Here is an 18,371-nt window from a genome sequence, read left to right as displayed (position 1 = left end):
GTCGTTGGGAGTCAAAAGATGGATCGATTTAATAACGTTTGTTAGGAATTATTCCACTTTAGGCCAATACTAGTCATCATAAATTTATAACACGTTCCCTTTACAAAATTGAATGGCAAGAATTTATTGTTACATACCCTTCTCAATATACGAATATACTCATCTCATCACTCCTATATATATTCAATTACATTATAAAGTAACTCAAACTATCTTTAAATTCAGAGTTTAACATCTCTTGTTCCCATTTTTATCACTTGATCCATGGAAGAAATGTTAGAAACATTTCCTCAACACAATTGTACCTGGTTGAAAGTCAACTTGACCTTGTACAAGTATCAAAACTTTTGGACTACTAAACAATTCCTAGAGGGAGGAATCTTGACTCAAAAGAACTTCAAAGCTGAACCTACAGACATATTTCTATGTAGTTGTCCCAAAACCGGCACAACTTGGCTAAAGGCCTTGGCTTTCGCTATCGTAACCTGCCACAACTTCAACAAATCCACCAGCCCTTTACTCACATCCTCACCTCATGATTGTGTCCCTTTTATAGAAAAAAGCATTCAAATAGTTGGAAAAAACCCGAAAGATTCGAACTTTCCACTTATCGCCACTCACCTTCCTTACCCTTCATTACCGGAATCGGTCATATCTTCAAACTGCAAGATTGTTTACATATATCGAAACACAAAAGACGCCATTGTTTCTCAGTACCATTTCCTAAGGAAAGCATTCATGATATCTTTAGAAGACGCGCCATTCGACATGGCGTTTGATGAGTTTTGTCAAGGCATTTCAGCTTACGGACCGTATTGGGATCATATTTTGGGATACTGGAAAGCAAACTTGGAAAGCCCTGACAGGATTTTGTTACTGAAATATGAAGACGTGAAAACCGACCCAATAACGAATGTGAAGAAGCTAGCCGAGTTCATGGGATACCCATTTTCGATCAAAGAAGAGACATCGGGCGTTGTTGATGACATCATCAAGCTTTGTAGTTTTAAGAATCTGAGCAACTTAGATGTGAATAAAACGGGAAGGTCGAAATTTTGTTCGGAGGTGGAAAACCGGCTTTTTATGAGGAAGGCTAAAGATGGAGACTGGGAGAAGTACTTCACTGATGAGATGAAAGAAAAGATTGATAAATTGATGGATGAAAAACTTAGTGGCACTGGTTTAGTCCTAAAATGAATAAGAGACTCAAGGATCAAAGCAGCCAATATATGTGTTAAGTCTTATTTACAGCCTATATTTGTCTTATTAGTACTTTCTTCCCTTTTTTACAAAAGTTGTGTGCTTTGTTGCAAATGTTTGAGAGCTGAAATGATGTTGTCATGTTGTTGTGTGTTTATTAATGATATGTACTATGTATTTCTTTAATTAATGTGTCCAGTTCTACTAAACTTGTGGGAAACAAGATGAGAATTGACTCGTACCCTCAAGATCAAATTGCCTATTAGAATCATATTTGAACATTGATCTCACTGATGTGATCAAACTTTAATATATATGGATGCAAATGAAGATTTGATACGCAGGTGGCGAAGCTTGAACATAGTTGTTGGAGGGGCGAATATAACATGTTCTAAAAATTTGTATAAGCATTGACATTGACATTAATAACACTAAAACAATATAATATAAACGAATAAAAGTATAATAATTCTGGGCGTAAGGCTCTTAATATCAGGATATAATAAAAGTGAATCGTAGTCATTTGAGTTGTGAGCATTTGAGATTTTGAATAAACAAAATTGGAGTCCGAAAGAGATGTGACCAAAATAGTGATGGCTTACTAATTATGCGAGCCTTCCCCATTTTGGCAATATCTCTCCTTCCTACGGGGGCTCCGTTTTAGTTGATTCAAAAGCCTAAACGTTCGTAACTCAAAGGGCTACCAATCTCATTAATTACCCAGAGCTTTGAAAGGGCGAGAGCCCCTCCCTGCCTCTATTATAATGTCGATATTCAAATCTAATGGCATTCGGAATATAGTCTTAACCTTGAGGATTGGGTGTCATCGATCTCCTAGCTTTCCATATTCAAATTCTAGTGGGCTGAAAAGTGATGTACAACTACAAAATCGTATTGACTGAACATGGCGCTTGAATGTAAAAGTGATGTATTGATCGATGAACATTCGCAAGGTTGCGACGATCGCAACCACTGGCAGAATGTTAGAAGACTGATTCGAGATAGTCAATAATCTCCGAATAAAACAGCATTAAGAATGGAGACTTGGACTAAAACCAATTTTCATTCATATTCATTTTAATAAAACCAATTACAATTTATCTAAACATAAACCTAATTGATATTACTAAAAATTATTATTGTACTCACTCCGTCTCATATTAATAGTCCATACACAAAAAAACACACAGTTTAAGGATATGTCATAAAAGTACTAGTACTGTACTTTCTGTTTATTTTTTAGTTATACCCTTATTTTTTCTTTCTATTTTAATCATATCCACATATATTAAGGGCATAATAGAACTTTATCCTATTATTATATTATACATATATTCTAAAAGACGTAGGGGAAATGAATAGTACCGGGGGTATTTTCGACTTTTTGCCTTTTTTTTTTTTTTCAAATTCAACCACAAACCACCCCACACTTTATCCAAAAAAATCAAATCCACCCCTCAAACAGTGGGGTAAAGTGTCAATTAACCATTCTCATAAAAAATCTTAAACAAACTCCACCAAATATTCAACGGGTCATATCTTCGCACTCGCAACGAGTTAAATTTTTCCGCCATCATTGTTAAACTCGAAATAATTTTAGGAACACAATGTCACTGGCTATACGCAAAACGGGCGCTTTTTAAAAAAACGCTAAATATTTGGGGTACTTTTCATACACGTTAATTCCCCGTTAAATTTTTAAAAGTCGACAACTCCATAGCGAAACGCGGAGATGCACAAATATTGTTAATTTTAAATAATTTTTAAATCTTTCACGGGTTATACCTTAGTTCGACTCGAGTTGCGTTTCAACAACATCATCGTTATCCACAAAAAAAATTTTACAAACTAAACGCAATAAGATATATTAAAAACCGAACCCCATCGCGAAGCGAGGGTTCGAACACTAGTTCTTATCTATATATGAAAATAGACTATTAAGTTAAAATAGCTCAAAATAAAATACTAGACTTATTAACATGAGACTGAGAGTACTAACTATGGGATATTCCACTACCGTATAGATAAGTATGGGAAAATGCATGGACATAGCCAACAAAAGAGATCATGATACACTGCTTCTGTAACCGACTCATGTCTCTTTGACTTAGCAATTCTTCCTTGACATCTTTATATGGGCTGCTGTGAATTGGGCCCACAAGTGGTACAATTATCCATGTAGTGACCGTATACAGAACTTGAATGTAAATTTTAGTTAATTTTATATATATACATATTTTCAATGAAAACATCATTACTAATTGAGATCATTTAAGTTAATTTCTTGAAACTTACAATATTTATTTAACTAAAAGTTGATTTTAGTTAAACAATGATCGAAAGATGCGGAATAACTTTAAAATTAATGACGAAAATATATACTAGTTGTCATCATATAAAACAGAATAACAGTCATTAAGTTCATGTGTTGCTAACTTGCTATATAAACATTTTGGTATCGATTATACCATCTCTTTTTCAGAAAAGGCAATTTGTTTCTATCAAAATGTTAACATGATCACTCGCCATTTGATCTCCAAGACATCCAATACCAAGTCTTACAACAAAAAATCACAACCCGTTTAATAAATATTACAAAAGGTCGGATTATGTGATAAGTAAAATGTTGATAACTTTGAATTGGAAACTTCACCATACTTCACCATTTTGGTAATATCAAGGATTCCGATTCAATTGATTCAAAAGCTCAAATGTACTTAAGTTAAAAGGCTACAAACTCTATTACATACTCAAGATTAAGTAGGGCGGTTGCCCCTTCCGGCCATTTAAAACATCTGCCCTTGGATACAGAGTAAGGTCTAATGCAGCAGGGTCATCGACCGCGAGTATGAATCAAAATCAACAATCATCAAGTGTCTTGCATATGTACTACAACATGGGAGCTCTCTAGTACTTCGGTAGCATACTTCTTCATAGAATATTCTTGACGAAGAGATTTTTTAATCTTAAAGAAAAGCCGTAGAGGATACAATAATAAAAATAAATGTTATAAATAGACTTTTTTGTTCGTTGGTCCCTTAATTATACCTCATATTGCTAACAACGTCCCTTGGGTTTTTTTTCCTTCAGAATCCTTTGTTTAACAAAAATTTGCAATCAGCATCCCTCCGTCTAACTTATGTTAAGTAAGTCCGTCAAGTCATGTCATGTGCATTGCATGTGAGGGTAATTTTGTCTTTTTGCCCTCATCTTTATCAGCATCTTCATCTTCATCTTCATAACTAACACATCATCAACCCTAAATATCAAATACAAACATAAACCCAAAATAATCTAAATACTTATTTGTTTTTCAAATTCATACCTAAGATTCCAAATACATATATCCTTTTTAAAACATCATAAACTCTAATTTAACCAATCCATCAAAATCAACACAATAAAAAAACCCAAAAATAGATGAACCAATCATCAATATCCCAATATCGTTAAAATATCCTTTTTCACCATGGAAGAAAATACTTTAGTAAACCTTATTTCAATCTCTGACCTACTCCGCTGTATCCGTCCACTTACCTGCACATCATCTCTCTCCGTCAACACTCCAAATCACGGCCCCACTAACAACAACCAAATCCACACTCAGCCGTCCAATGCACAAAACCCTAACAGTAATAAAATCCTAAAACCTCTAGACAACTACCCAACATTACTCATTGAAACCCTAACCCTAACCCTAACCTTACCTTCATTCTCCTGCCTTAGTTCAAGTTATCTCAAATTCTCTAATCATTTCGGTGCTGTTTGTTATGATATTCTCAAATTTGATCTTCGAACCAAATATCTACAACCTAAAGGAGACTACCAACAAGCAAAAACCCAAGAACTACAGCAAAACAAATAAGTAATTAATATGAGGACCAAAACCAGAACCCCTCCATTAAAACCCAAGCTATTATATTATATTATACTTTATACTAAATACCATGACTTTCTACTGTTCATAGGGGCAATATCGTCCTTTTGCTTTCTTGCTTTAATATATAATTACTTCTATGCCGTCACCGCCATACCTCTTGCCACCACCACCACCACTTTACCACCATCATTCACATGCCACCACCACCTACACCATTGATGCGTGTTGAACAATACATCAATTATCCTTAAAATTTATATAAGATTCAAACACTACAAATAAGCACACACAACTAACGAGCACTTAAGATCCGGTTATTATAGCACTTTAATGTAAGTATTCGTTTCAAGTTTGTCCCAAGAGATCGGTGTAAGTCGAATAATTGAAACTATTAATCGTCCTAGGGTTTGTTTGATTGGGAGGGGGGGTTTATTGATTTTGATTTACAACTAAAACGTGCACAAGTAAACAAACTTAAACTTAACAATTATAACTAGCAAAAAGTAGCAAATAACTAAATATATAGAACTAAATCATTTAAATAAGTAGTGTTCACTTAACTAATCCTCCGTATGCTTGGATTGGCCCATTTTACCCAAATTGCTATCGCATTAATTGTTGAACAATTGAATGTTTAGCATCACTACCAAACCTTAATCAAATTACACTTTGCAAACTCACATAAGCATTGTATTCTTAGATTAAGTTAATTATGAGCGGTCATTGAGATTATGCTTGGGTTGAAATCACTCAAAACCCTTCAACTATCAAAATCACTTAAGATAATCAAACACCACTATATTGACTAAAGGCCAATTGAAAACCAACCTAAACTAAGAACACAATCATTTGAAATTCCCAATTTAGTTGTCTAGATCACTTAGAGTGTTGAAGCACAAATTGTTTCGCCACTCAAATCACTTAGAGAGCTACACAATCCATGTAATCAAAGTAAAGCCTAAAACAAATGCATAGCAATGGATCTATAGCTAACACAATAACACTTGCTCATGTATTTCATTCAAACAACTTTATTCAATTGATTTAGGGCAAATTCTTACACTAGAGATTCATATATAAGCAAACACGATCAAATTAGCCAAGCATGGCTAAGATTACACTAATCATAAGCATTGAAACACAAATAAACATCATATTAAACTATTACAAGTATTCAATTCAAAATTTAGAGAAATAAAGGTGGAGATTACAACCCAAATGACAAAACTAGATAGATCTAATGATAAGATTACTTGAGCTTTTGCTTGATCCTTCAAATTAGCCTTAATCTCCCTCTTGATGATGAAATTAGAGTTTTGGGATGAAAAATTGTTACAAAAACTTCAGCTCTCTCTTGAAACCCTATCCTCTTCCTTTTATAGTTGGCCCAAAAATTCTGCATAAAACAGAGAGGTGCACCGCACCTATAGCAGGTGCGCCGCACCTTACAATGTGTGGGCTAGGTGCACCGCACCATAAGGCAGGTGCGCCGCACCTTACAACTGAGAATCAGATCTTCAACTTCTGAATTTGAATTTTGGATTTTTTAGTGTTAAGATGCGCCGCTTTTTGGGTCTGGTGCGCCGCAGCACTATATTGCACTTCCAAAATCTTCATTTTTCACTTGGAATTGCCCATTTTGCAATCCCTTTCCACTTTGGATCATGCCCTGCACTTTGGATCTCTAAATAGGCTAGATTTTGGTCAATTTTACACCAATTTGAGCTTTAAGCTTTGAACCGACACTTTTGCGCAAATAAACAACTTTCGGGCTCAATGATCCTCAAAACCGAATGAAATGAGAGAGATATTGCGAGATAAAACGTGTATAATTAGAGGAATATCAAACCCCCTAAATTTGAACCTTCTTGCCCTCAAGAAAGAAAATCAACAAAACAAGACTTGGAGAATCGCCTCTAGCAAATATAAACAAGCTAATGATAATGACCAAAGTGCACATGTTGAGCATTTAAGGATACCTCTAAGAGTATGCATTTGGAAGGCTCGAATATTCTCCAAAAACTTGAACTTGCTAAGGACCAAGCATAACATCAACTCTTCTTCTTCTACTACTACTAGCAAAAACTCTACGCAATGCTTTAAGCAATCTTCAAGTATCCTCTAATTCAATCACAATTCAAGCCTAAACTAAAAATCTTCACATCGTCACATCTCTTCAAGCAAGCATGCAAACAAACATAAATATGCCCCCTAGAAAGGCTCAAATATCCAAAAGTTCTGCGATTTCAGAGCAAATGAATCAAGATTTGAGCTTTATAGTGCAAACCTTCCGAGGAGCTCCTTCAAATCATAAAATCCTTGAGTTTTCATCTCCACCATCTTATTCTTCGCACCACAATAGATCAAGGACTACCCACAAGCTTCTCTTTAGTTTGATGGAGCACCAATTTGCAGCAGTTACCCAAGAAAAATATTTAAGCCTTAAGAAAGATAAGGCTTTTAAAGAAAACCATTTTGCATTTAAGAAAGGGAAAACGAGCCAAGTTGTGAAACGAGACAAGTTTTTCAAAAATTTTGGTTTAAAGCTATGTGCATTCCAAAGCCATCCTAGTTTTGGGATAACCGCACGGATAGCTAATGCCCCTGTATATCACCGAAGTGAACTACCTTCTTGTATTGAAGATGATGAGACAAAAGCTATCTTGGGCTCATTAAGGTGATGTGCATATAAGCCATCCAGGTGATGGGACGACCGCATGGGTAGCTACTTCCCCGGTATATCACTGATATGTTTAAAACACACCTAATCTTATTGTAATATACTTATGAATTCGTCCACATAGGGCAAAATTTAGGATTAAAAAGACTAACAATTATTCTACAGATTTAAGTTGTAAAATGGGGTTTTGATTTAAAATTAATTAAAACAAAGTAAACAAAAACAAATTCAAATGGATAAAGGGGTATTCACTTAGATTCAATTCCCTAGGATCTGGATTGCTTTTATTAAGAACAATGTAATTAAATCCCTAAGTATAACTCTCGTTAACCAAGTTCATTAATCAATTAGTAAGATAAGCTGGTGTCCCTAACTTAGATACTAATTCTATCATGAAAGTTTCGGTTTTTCACGTTGGTCTCCCATACACTTCTGAAGAACACAATCAATCAATATTAACTACTCAAGATTATGATTCAGTTGAAGGGTAAATCGGCGTCCCTATTTAGGCTTCACAATTACCTACTCAATTGATGAGATTAATTACTAATCTAATTACACAGGTCTCCCGTATGTAATTCAACATATCTATTTATTTCTCAATAACCTAGATAAATTAATTGATCTAGTAACTCTCGATACATCAACCAACAAACTAGTAATCAATGGGATCAATTAATGGGGGTAATTAAGAATCACAATCAAGAACAATTATTAATACATACAAAAGATCAAGCAATCCATCACCTAGGTTCAATCATCTAAGCAAATACTAGGAATTTAGCTACTCATAATGATAATCAAAGCACATAAGCAAAGGGATAAACAATAATCAACCATTGTAAAGATTAAAATAAAAGACAAGAGTTTACCAATGATTAACAATTGAAATCCTAGTATTTAGATGCTCCAAAATACCTTAGAAAGCTCAAAAATTCGTAACGCTAACTATAAAATTTGTAAACAAAAACTGCCCAAAGATAAGGGGATAAAAGCCTATTTATAGGGAAACATTCGCTGGCTGGCCGACTCAAAAATCGCGACCGCATTAGATGCTCTGGCGACCGCATCTCCTTGCCTCGCGACCGCGAGATTTTCAGAGCTTTATACCCGAACTTCTGTTAACATATTGCGAGTGCGAGGTTATAATTGCGGCCGCATTGGATGAATTGCGACCGCACTGAGATGAATTGCGGCCGCAAAATGTTCAGAAATAGGAGCTCGAATTTTACTTTGCCTTTTTCACTTAAACTTGTTCTTTTTAAAACCAAAACTCGTCGAATACATCCAAAACACCTACACGATGACTCATTAAGCTGAAACCATCATTTTTACCATATCCACGGACCAAAGTTTTCAATCTTCATCATTTTATACCCGAAAAGAATAAGATATCACGAATAATAATATGTATAAATGGAGCGATATTAAATTCCCCCACACTTGAACGTTGCTTGTCCTCAAGCTAATCTATCTTCATTTAATATCAACTAGTGCAAAGATAAACATACTCGAACAAGTCTTCAATAATTATAGAATCAAGACATACCGATATAATCTTCAAAAGCAATAAATCCATATCGTGTAGTCTTAAATAAAACAAGTGAAAGGTTCAAGTCTTCAATCAAACACAATCTTCCAAAATGAAACATCATGATCACTCAAAAGCTTCATTACCCCGAATCAAGAACACCATGTGTGAAACTAAGAAAAATTTGGCCTTGGGGAAAATAAGACCTTTAGAAAACCATTTTTGAACTTTGAGAACGTGAAAACTAGTTAAGTTTTTACACAAAACCTGTTTTCCAGAAATTTTATAGGTTTTTTAAGGCTATGTGCTTTCAAAGTCATCCCGGTTTTGGGATAGCCGCACGGGTAATTGCAACCCAGTATATCATCTAGGATGAACTACCTCCCGGTTCGAAGGCGATGGTAAGATAACTTACCTTGGGTGTAAATTTTTCGGGGGGTCTAGTGCACGACACCTGAAAGACTTTACTTTCAAGCAATGGTCTTTTGAATCTTGACTTAACTTGTAAGATTTTACTTACAAGTTTTGGAAGACTTGACTTCCTAAAAACAACATGGGAGGACTCGATTCTCCCAGAAGTGTTTAAACACTTGTTAATTTATTTAAGGTCCTTGGACCCCACTTCCCACGCATCTAGCGTCTATGCTATTTTTAAGAAAATGTAAGAAGCAGATGCTACATTTCCGTATTTTAAAAGGGGTACCATGGCTTTTGACCATGGCTTGTGTTGTCTAAGCAACATTAGCACGAAGCCATTGCTCTTCCAAAAGAAGACAGTACATTGTAAAGCTCAAGGCTCCTCTTCCCTCAGTACGATACATCGATGTAACACATCGTGAAATGATGCATTAACCAATGTAGTATGAAATGATGTAGATTAGGAAGTCTCCTACACCAAGTTAGACGGGCATTCAGAAGAATTAACTTCCTTTATGGATGAACTTGAATCATCCTATAATTTTTGGATTTTTATACCCTGGAAGACATTGCTTCCTTATTACACACACACTCAAACAAAAGAAAATACAAAACACCAACACCATTGAGGTACCTGCACAATTTAACTTACAAAGGTGATAACGTTTGCTTCATAAAACTACTACACTTGACTTTTGACTGAGTCAAAAATTTAAAATTTTCCAAATTTTTCAACAAATTTAGTCAAAAATAAGACTTAAGCCAAGTGTAGTTTATATCTCTCCCCCCAAAATTAAGATCATGTAATGCCCTCATTTACATGAAATCGGATAAATAAAGAATAAATTCGAGAGGACAATGGAGTGAATGGGAAAAAACATAACCGGATGTAGAGCAATATAATCGTGAAATGGAGTGACAGACGGCTCTGCACTGACGGCCATTCCTCGATTGTCATCACATTATGGTACCTGCAATGATTACACTAACAAAACACAAAAATAAAAATATTTTCTATTTGAATTTTTGGTTTTTCAAATTTTTAGGTTTTTTTAGTTTTAAAAACACCCGCATTATACAATTTTTCATTGTGCAAGTTTATTAACGAGTCTTGCACTAGACTCCACCTCCTGATGCCCGGATGGTGTGTGGTTCCATCCTTCTTAGATTACCAGACTTAATAAAAAGGGGCATATTCGATTTCGATAATTCAACCATAGAATGTAGTTTCACGTACTTGTGTCTATTTTGTAAATCATTTATAAAACCTGCATGTATTCTCATCCCAAAAATATTAGATTTTAAAAGTGGGACTATAACTCACTTTCACAGATTTTTTACTTCGTCGGGAAGTAAGACTTGGCCACTGGTTGATTCACGAACCTATAACAATATATACATATATATCAAAGTATGTTCAAAATATATTTACAACACTTTTAATATATTTTGATGTTTTAAGTTTATTAAGTCAGCTGTCCTCGTTAGTAACCTACAACTAGTTGTCCACAGTTAGATGTACAGAAATAAATTGATAAATATTATCTTGAATCAATCCACGACCCAGTGTATACGTATCTCAGTATTGATCACAACTCAAACTATATATATTTTGGAATCAACCTCAACCCTGTATAGCTAACTCCAACATTCACATATAGAGTGTCTATGGTTGTTCCGAAATATATATAGATGTGTCGACATGATAGGTCGAAACATTGTATACGTGTCTATGGTATCTCAAGATTACATAATATACAATACAAGTTGATTAAGTTATGGTTGGAATAGATTTGTTACCAATTTTCACGTAGCTAAAATGAGAAAAATTATCCAATCTTGTTTTACCCATAACTTCTTCATTTTAAATCCGTTTTGAGTGAATCAAATTGCTATGGTTTCATATTGAACTCTATTTTATGAATCTAAACAGAAAAAGTATAGGTTTATAGTCGGAAAAATAAGTTACAAGTCGTTTTTGTAAAGGTAGTCATTTCAGTCGAAAGAACGACGTCTAGATGACCATTTTAGAAAACATACTTCCACTTTGAGTTTAACCATAATTTTTGGATATAGTTTCATGTTCATAATAAAAATCATTTTCTCAGAATAACAACTTTTAAATCAAATTTTATCATAGTTTTTAATTAACTAACCCAAAACAGCCCGCGGTGTTACTACGACGGCGTAAATCCGGTTTTACGGTGTTTTTCGTGTTTCCAGGTTTTAAATCATTAAGTTAGCATATCATATAGATATAGAACATGTGTTTAGTTGATTTTAAAAGTCAAGTTAGAAGGATTAACTTTTGTTTGCGAACAAGTTTAGAATTAACTAAACTATGTTCTAGTGATTACAAGTTTAAACCTTCGAATAAGATAGCTTTATATGTATGAATCGAATGATGTTATGAACATCATTACTACCTTAAGTTCCTTGGATAAACCTACTGGAAAAGAGAAAAATGGATCTAGCTTCAATGGATCCTTGGATGGCTCGAAGTTCTTGAAGCAGAATCATGATACGAAAACAAGTTCAAGTAAGATCATCACTTGAAATAAGATTGTTATAGTTATAGAAATTGAACCAAAGTTTGAATATGATTATTACCTTGTATTAGAATGATAACCTACTGTAAGAAAAAAAAGATTTCTTGAGGTTGGATGATCACCTTACAAGATTGGAAGTGAGCTAGCAAACTTGAAAGTATTCTTGATTTTATGAAACTAGAACTTTTGGAATTTATGAAGAACACTTAGAACTTGAAGATAGAACTTGAGAGAGATCAATTAGATGAAGAAAATTTAAGAATGAAAGTGTTTGTAGGTGTTTTTGGTCGTTGGTGTATGGATTAGATATAAAGGATATGTTATTTTGTTTTCATGTAAATAAGTCATGAATGATTACTCATATTTTTGTAATTTTATGAGATATTTCATGCTAGTTGCCAAATGATGGTTCCCACATGTGTTAGGTGACTCACATGGGCTGCTAAGAGCTGATCATTGGAGTGTATATACCAATAGTACATACATCTAAAAGCTGTGTATTGTACGAGTACGAATACGGGTGCATACGAGTAGAATTGTTGATGAAACTGAACGAGGATGTAATTGTAAGCATTTTTGTTAAGTAGAAGTATTTTGATAAATGTCTTGAAGTCTTTCAAAAGTGTATGCATACATATTAAAACACTACATGTATATACATTTTAACTGAGTCGTTAAGTCATCGTTAGTCGTTACATGTAAATGTTGTTTTGAAACCTTTAGGTTAACGATCTTGTTAAATGTTGTTAACCCAATGTTTATAATATCAAAAGAGATTTTAAATTATTATATTATCATGATATTATGATGTACGAATATCTCTTAATATGATATATATACATTAAATGTCGTTACAACGATAATCGTTACATATATGTCTCGTTTCAAAATCATTAAGTTAGTAGTCTTGTTTTTACATATGTAGTTCATTGTTAATATAATTAATGATATGTTTACTTATCATAATATCATGTTAACTATATATATAACCATATATATGTCATCATATAGTTTTTACAAGTTTTAACGTTCGTGAATCACCGGTCAACTTGGGTGGTCAATTGTCTATATGAAACCTATTTCAATTAATCAAGTCTTGACAAGTTTGATTGCTTAACATGTTGGAAACATTTAATCATGTAAATATCAATCTCAATTAATATATATAAACATGGAAAAGTTCGGGTCACTACAGTACCTACCCGTTAAATAAATTTCGTCCCGAAATTTTAAGCTGTTGAAGGTGTTGACGAATCTTCTGGAAATAGATGCGGGTATTTCTTCTTCGTCTGATCTTCACGCTCCCAGGTGAACTCGGGTCCTCTACGAGCATTCCATCGAACCTTAACAATTGGTATCTTGTTTTGCTTAAGTCTTTTAACCTCACGATCCATTATTTCGACGGGTTCTTCGATGAATTGAAGTTTTTCGTTGATTTGGATTTCATCTAACGAAATAGTGAGATCTTATTTAGCAAAACATTTCTTCAAATTCGAGACGTGGAAAGTGTTATGTACAGCCGCGAGTTGTTGAGGTAACTCAAGTCTGTAAGCTACTGGTCCGACACGATCAATAATCTTGAATGGTCCAATATACCTTGGATTTAATTTCCCTCGTTTACCAAATCGAACAACGCCTTTCCAAGGTGCAACTTTAAGCATGACCATCTCTCCAATTTCAAATTCTATATCTTTTCTTTTAATGTCAGCGTAGCTCTTTTGTCGACTTTGGGCGGTTTTCAACCGTTGTTGAATTTGGATGATCTTCTCGGTAGTTTCTTGTATAATCTCCGGACCCGTAATCTGTCTATCCCCCACTTCACTCCAACAAATCGGAGACCTGCACTTTCTACCATAAAGTGCTTCAAACGGCGCCATCTCAATGCTTGAATGGTAGCTGTTGTTGTAGGAAAATTCTACTAACGGTAGATGTCGATCCCAACTGTTTCCGAAATCAATAACACATGCTCGTAGCATGTCTTCAAGTGTTTGTATCGTCCTTTCGCTCTGCCCATCAGTTTGTGGATGATAGGCAGTACTCATGTCTAGACGAGTTCCTAATGCTTGCTGTAATGTCTGCCAGAATCTTGAAATAAATCTGCCATCCCTATCAGAGATAATAGAGATTGGTATTCCATGTCTGGAGACGACTTCCTTCAAATACAGTCGTGCTAACTTCTCCATCTTGTCATCTTCTCTTATTGGCAGGAAGTGTGCTGATTTGGTGAGACGATCAACTATTACCCAAATAGTATCAAAACCACTTGCAGTCCTTGGCAATTTAGTGATGAAATCCATGGTAATGTTTTCCCATTTCCATTCCGGGATTTCGGGTTGTTGAAGTAGACCTGATGGTTTCTGATGCTCAGCTTTGACCTTAGAACACGTCAAACATTCTCCTACGTATTTAGCAACATCGGCTTTCATACCCGGCCACCAAAAATGTTTCTTGAGATCCTTGTACATCTTCCCCGTTCCAGGATGTATTGAGTATCTGGTTTTATGAGCTTCTCTAAGTACCATTTCTCTCATATCTCCAAATTTTGGTACCCAAATCCTTTCAGCCCTATACCGGGTTCCGTCTTCCCGAATATTAAGATGCTTCTCCGATCCTTTGGGTATTTCATCCTTTAAATTTCCCTCTTTTAAAACTCCTTGTTGCGCCTCCTTTATTTGAGTAGTAAGGTTATTATGAATCATTATATTCATAGATTTTACTCGAATGGGTTCTCTGTCCTTCCTGCTCAAGGCATCGGCTACCACATTTGCCTTCCCCGGGTGGTAACGAATCTCAAAGTCGTAATCATTCAATAATTCAATCCACCTACGCTGCCTCATATTCAGTTGTTTCTGATTAAATATGTGTTGAAGACTTTTGTGGTCGGTATATATAATACTTTTGACCCCATATAAGTAGTGCCTCCAAGTCTTTAATGCAAAAACAACCGCACCCAATTCCAAATCATGCGTCGTATAATTTTGTTCGTGAATCTTCAATTGTCTAGACGCATAAGCAATCACCTTCGTTCGTTGCATTAATACACAACCGAGACCTTGCTTTGATGCATCACAATAAATCACAAAATCATCATTCCCTTCAGGCAATGACAATATAGGTGCCGTAGTTAGCTTTTTCTTCAATAACTGAAACGCTTTCTCTTGTTCATCCTTCCATTCAAATTTCTTCCCTTTATGCGTTAATGCAGTCAAGGGTTTTGCTATTCTGGAAAAGTCTTGGATGAACCTCCTGTAGTAACCAGCTAGTCCTAAAAACTGGCGTATGTGTTTTGGAGTTTTCGGGGTTTCCCACTTTTCAACAGTTTCTATCTTTGCCGGATCCACCTTAATACCTTCTTTGTTCACTATGTGACCGAGGAATTGAACTTCTTCCAACCAAAATGCACACTTTGAAAACTTAGCGTACAATTCTTCCTTCCTCAATACTTCTAACACCTTTCTCAAATGTTCACCGTGTTCTTGGTCATTCTTTGAGTAAACAAGTATGTCATCAATGAAAACAATGACAAACTTGTCAAGGTATGGTCCACACACTCGGTTCATAAGGTCCATGAACACAGCTGGTGCATTAGTTAAACCAAACGGCATGACCATAAACTCGTAATGACCGTAACGTGTTCTGAAAGCAGTCTTTGGAATATCATCTTCTTTCACCCGCATTTGATGATACCCGGAACGTAAGTCAATCTTTGAATAAACAGACGAGCCTTGTAGTTGATCAAATAAGTCATCGATTCTCGGTAGTGGGTAGCGGTTCTTGATGGTAAGTTTGTTCAACTCTCGGTAGTCGATACACAACCTGAATGTACCATCTTTCTTCTTGACAAACAAAACAGGAGCTCCCCACGGTGATGTGCTTGGTCGAATGAAACCACGCTCTAAAAGTTCTTGTAATTGGCTTTGTAGTTCTTTCATCTCGCTGGGTGCGAGTCTGTAAGGAGCACGAGCTATTGGTGCAGCTCCTGGTACAAGATCTATTTGAAATTCAACGGATCGATGTGGGGGTAATCCCGGTAATTCTTTCGGAAATACATCAGGAAATTATTTTGCGACGGGAACATCATTGATGCTCTTTTCGTCAGTTTGTACTTTCTCGACGTGTGCTAGAACAGCATAGCAACCTTTTCTTATTAGTTTTTGTGCTTTCAAATTACTAATAAGATGTAGCTTCGTGTTGCCCTTTTCTTCGTACACCATTAAGGGTTTTCCTTTTTCTCGTATAATGCGAATTGCATTTTTGTAACAAACGATCTCTGCTTTCACTTCTTTCAACCAGTCCATACCGATTATCACATCAAAACTCCCTAACTCTACTGGTATCAAATCAATCTTAAATGTTTCGCTAACCAGTTTAATTTCTTGATTCCGACATATATTATCTGCTGAAATTAATTTACCATTTGCTAATTCGAGTAAAAATTTACTATCCAAAGGCGTCAATGGACAACTTAATTTAGCACAAAAATCTCTACTCATATAGCTTCTATCCGCACCCGAATCAAATAAAACGTAAGCAGATTTATTGTCAATAAGAAACGTACCCGTAACAAGCTCCGGGTCTTCCTGTGCCTCTGCCGCATTAATATTGAAAACTCTTCCGCGGCCTTGTCCATTCGTGTTCTCCTGGTTCAGGCAATTTCTAATAATGTGGCCCGGTTTTCCACATTTATAACAAACTACATTGGCATAACTTGCTCCGACACTACTTGCTCCGCCATTACTCGTTCCGACACCATTTGTTCCTTTCGTTCTATTAACCCCTGGTCCGTAGACCTCACACTTCGCCGCGCTATGACCATTTCTTTTACACTTGTTTCAAAATTTGGTGCAGAACCTCGAGTGATACTTTTCACACCTTTGGCATAGCTGCTTCTGATTGTTGTTGTTGTTGCGGTTATTATTGTTGTTGAGATGATTGTTGTAGTTATTGTTGTTGTTGTTGTTGTTGGGCCGTTTGTTGTAGTTGCGATTGATGTTGCGATTGTTGGGATAATTGTTGCGATTATTGTTGTAATTGCTGTTGTTGTTGTATTGGTGATTCTTATCACCGTTTTCCTCCCACTTTCTTTTGACTTGCTTCACATTGGCCTCTTCAGCAGTCTGTTCTTTAATTCTTTCTTCAATCTGGTTCACTAGTTTGTGAGCCATTCTACATGCCTGTTGTATGGAGGCGGGCTCATGTGAACTTATATCTTCTTGGATTCTTTCCGGTAATCCTTTCACAAATGCGTCGATCTTCTCTTCCTCATCTTCGAATGCTCCCGGACACAATAGGCACAATTCTGTGAATCGTCTTTCGTACGTGGTAATATCAAATCCTTGGGTTCGTAACCCTCTAAGTTCTGTCTTGAGCTTATTGACCTCGGTTCTGGGACGGTACTTCTCGTTCATCAAGTGCTTGAATGCTGACCACGGTAGTGCGTACGCATCGTCTTGTCCCACTTGCTCTAGATAGGTATTCCACCATGTTAACGCAGAACCTGTGAGGGTAGGCGTAGCGTACTTCACTTTGTCCTCTTCAGTACACTTACTTATGGCAAACACTGATTCGACCTTCTCGGTCCACCGTTTCAATCCGATCGGTCCTTCGGTTCCATCAAATTCCAAAGGTTTGCAGGCAGTGAATTCTTTGTAGGTGCATCCTACACGATTTCCTGTACTGCTAGTTCCAAGGTTATTGTTGGTATGTAGTGCAGCCTGTACTGCGGCTATGTTTGAAGCTAGAAAAGTACGGAATTCCTCTTCATTCATATTCACGGTGTGTCGAGTAGTCGGTGCCATTTCCTTCAAAATAGTCAAATGGAACAAGTTAATCATACAGAATATTAAGAGTAGTTAATAGTATTTCGTAGCATAATATGAACTCATTTATAAAAGCTTTTTCTTCATATTAGCGTTTTATAAGTTTAAATTCGGGTAGTACCTACCCGTTAAGTTCATACTTAGTAGCTAATATACAATTCAACTACTACAATTCTATATGAAAAACTGATTATAATAATATTTCGCGTTCAAACTTTTATACAATATTTTACAAACTTACAATATCGCTTATTTTACATAAAGCATGAAATATAGCACACAATAACTTTGATAC

The 18,371-nt window shown here is 35.6% G+C and overlaps 1 protein-coding gene across 1 annotated transcript; it reads left to right on the top strand.

The window, feature by feature from the left end:
- The first annotated feature begins 264 nt into the window (after window positions 1–264).
- LOC139870508 (flavonol sulfotransferase-like) lies at window positions 265–1,200 on the top strand. Its single transcript, XM_071858299.1, has one exon. It carries the CDS (start codon window positions 265–267, stop codon window positions 1,195–1,197), a length of 933 nt encoding a protein of 310 aa, XP_071714400.1. The 3' UTR covers window positions 1,198–1,200.
- The last annotated feature ends 17,171 nt before the right edge of the window (window positions 1,201–18,371 follow it).

This window comes from Rutidosis leptorrhynchoides, chromosome 10 (genome assembly GCF_046630445.1).
Source record: "Rutidosis leptorrhynchoides isolate AG116_Rl617_1_P2 chromosome 10, CSIRO_AGI_Rlap_v1, whole genome shotgun sequence".
Taxonomy (NCBI): Eukaryota; Viridiplantae; Streptophyta; class Magnoliopsida; order Asterales; family Asteraceae; genus Rutidosis; species Rutidosis leptorrhynchoides.
This window is presented reverse-complemented; position numbering and strand designations above follow the sequence as displayed.

Coding starts and splice junctions, on each gene's coding strand:
- LOC139870508 (XM_071858299.1), top strand. CDS start 265: ATGGAAGAAATGTTAGAAACATTTCCTCAACACAATTGTACCTGGTTG.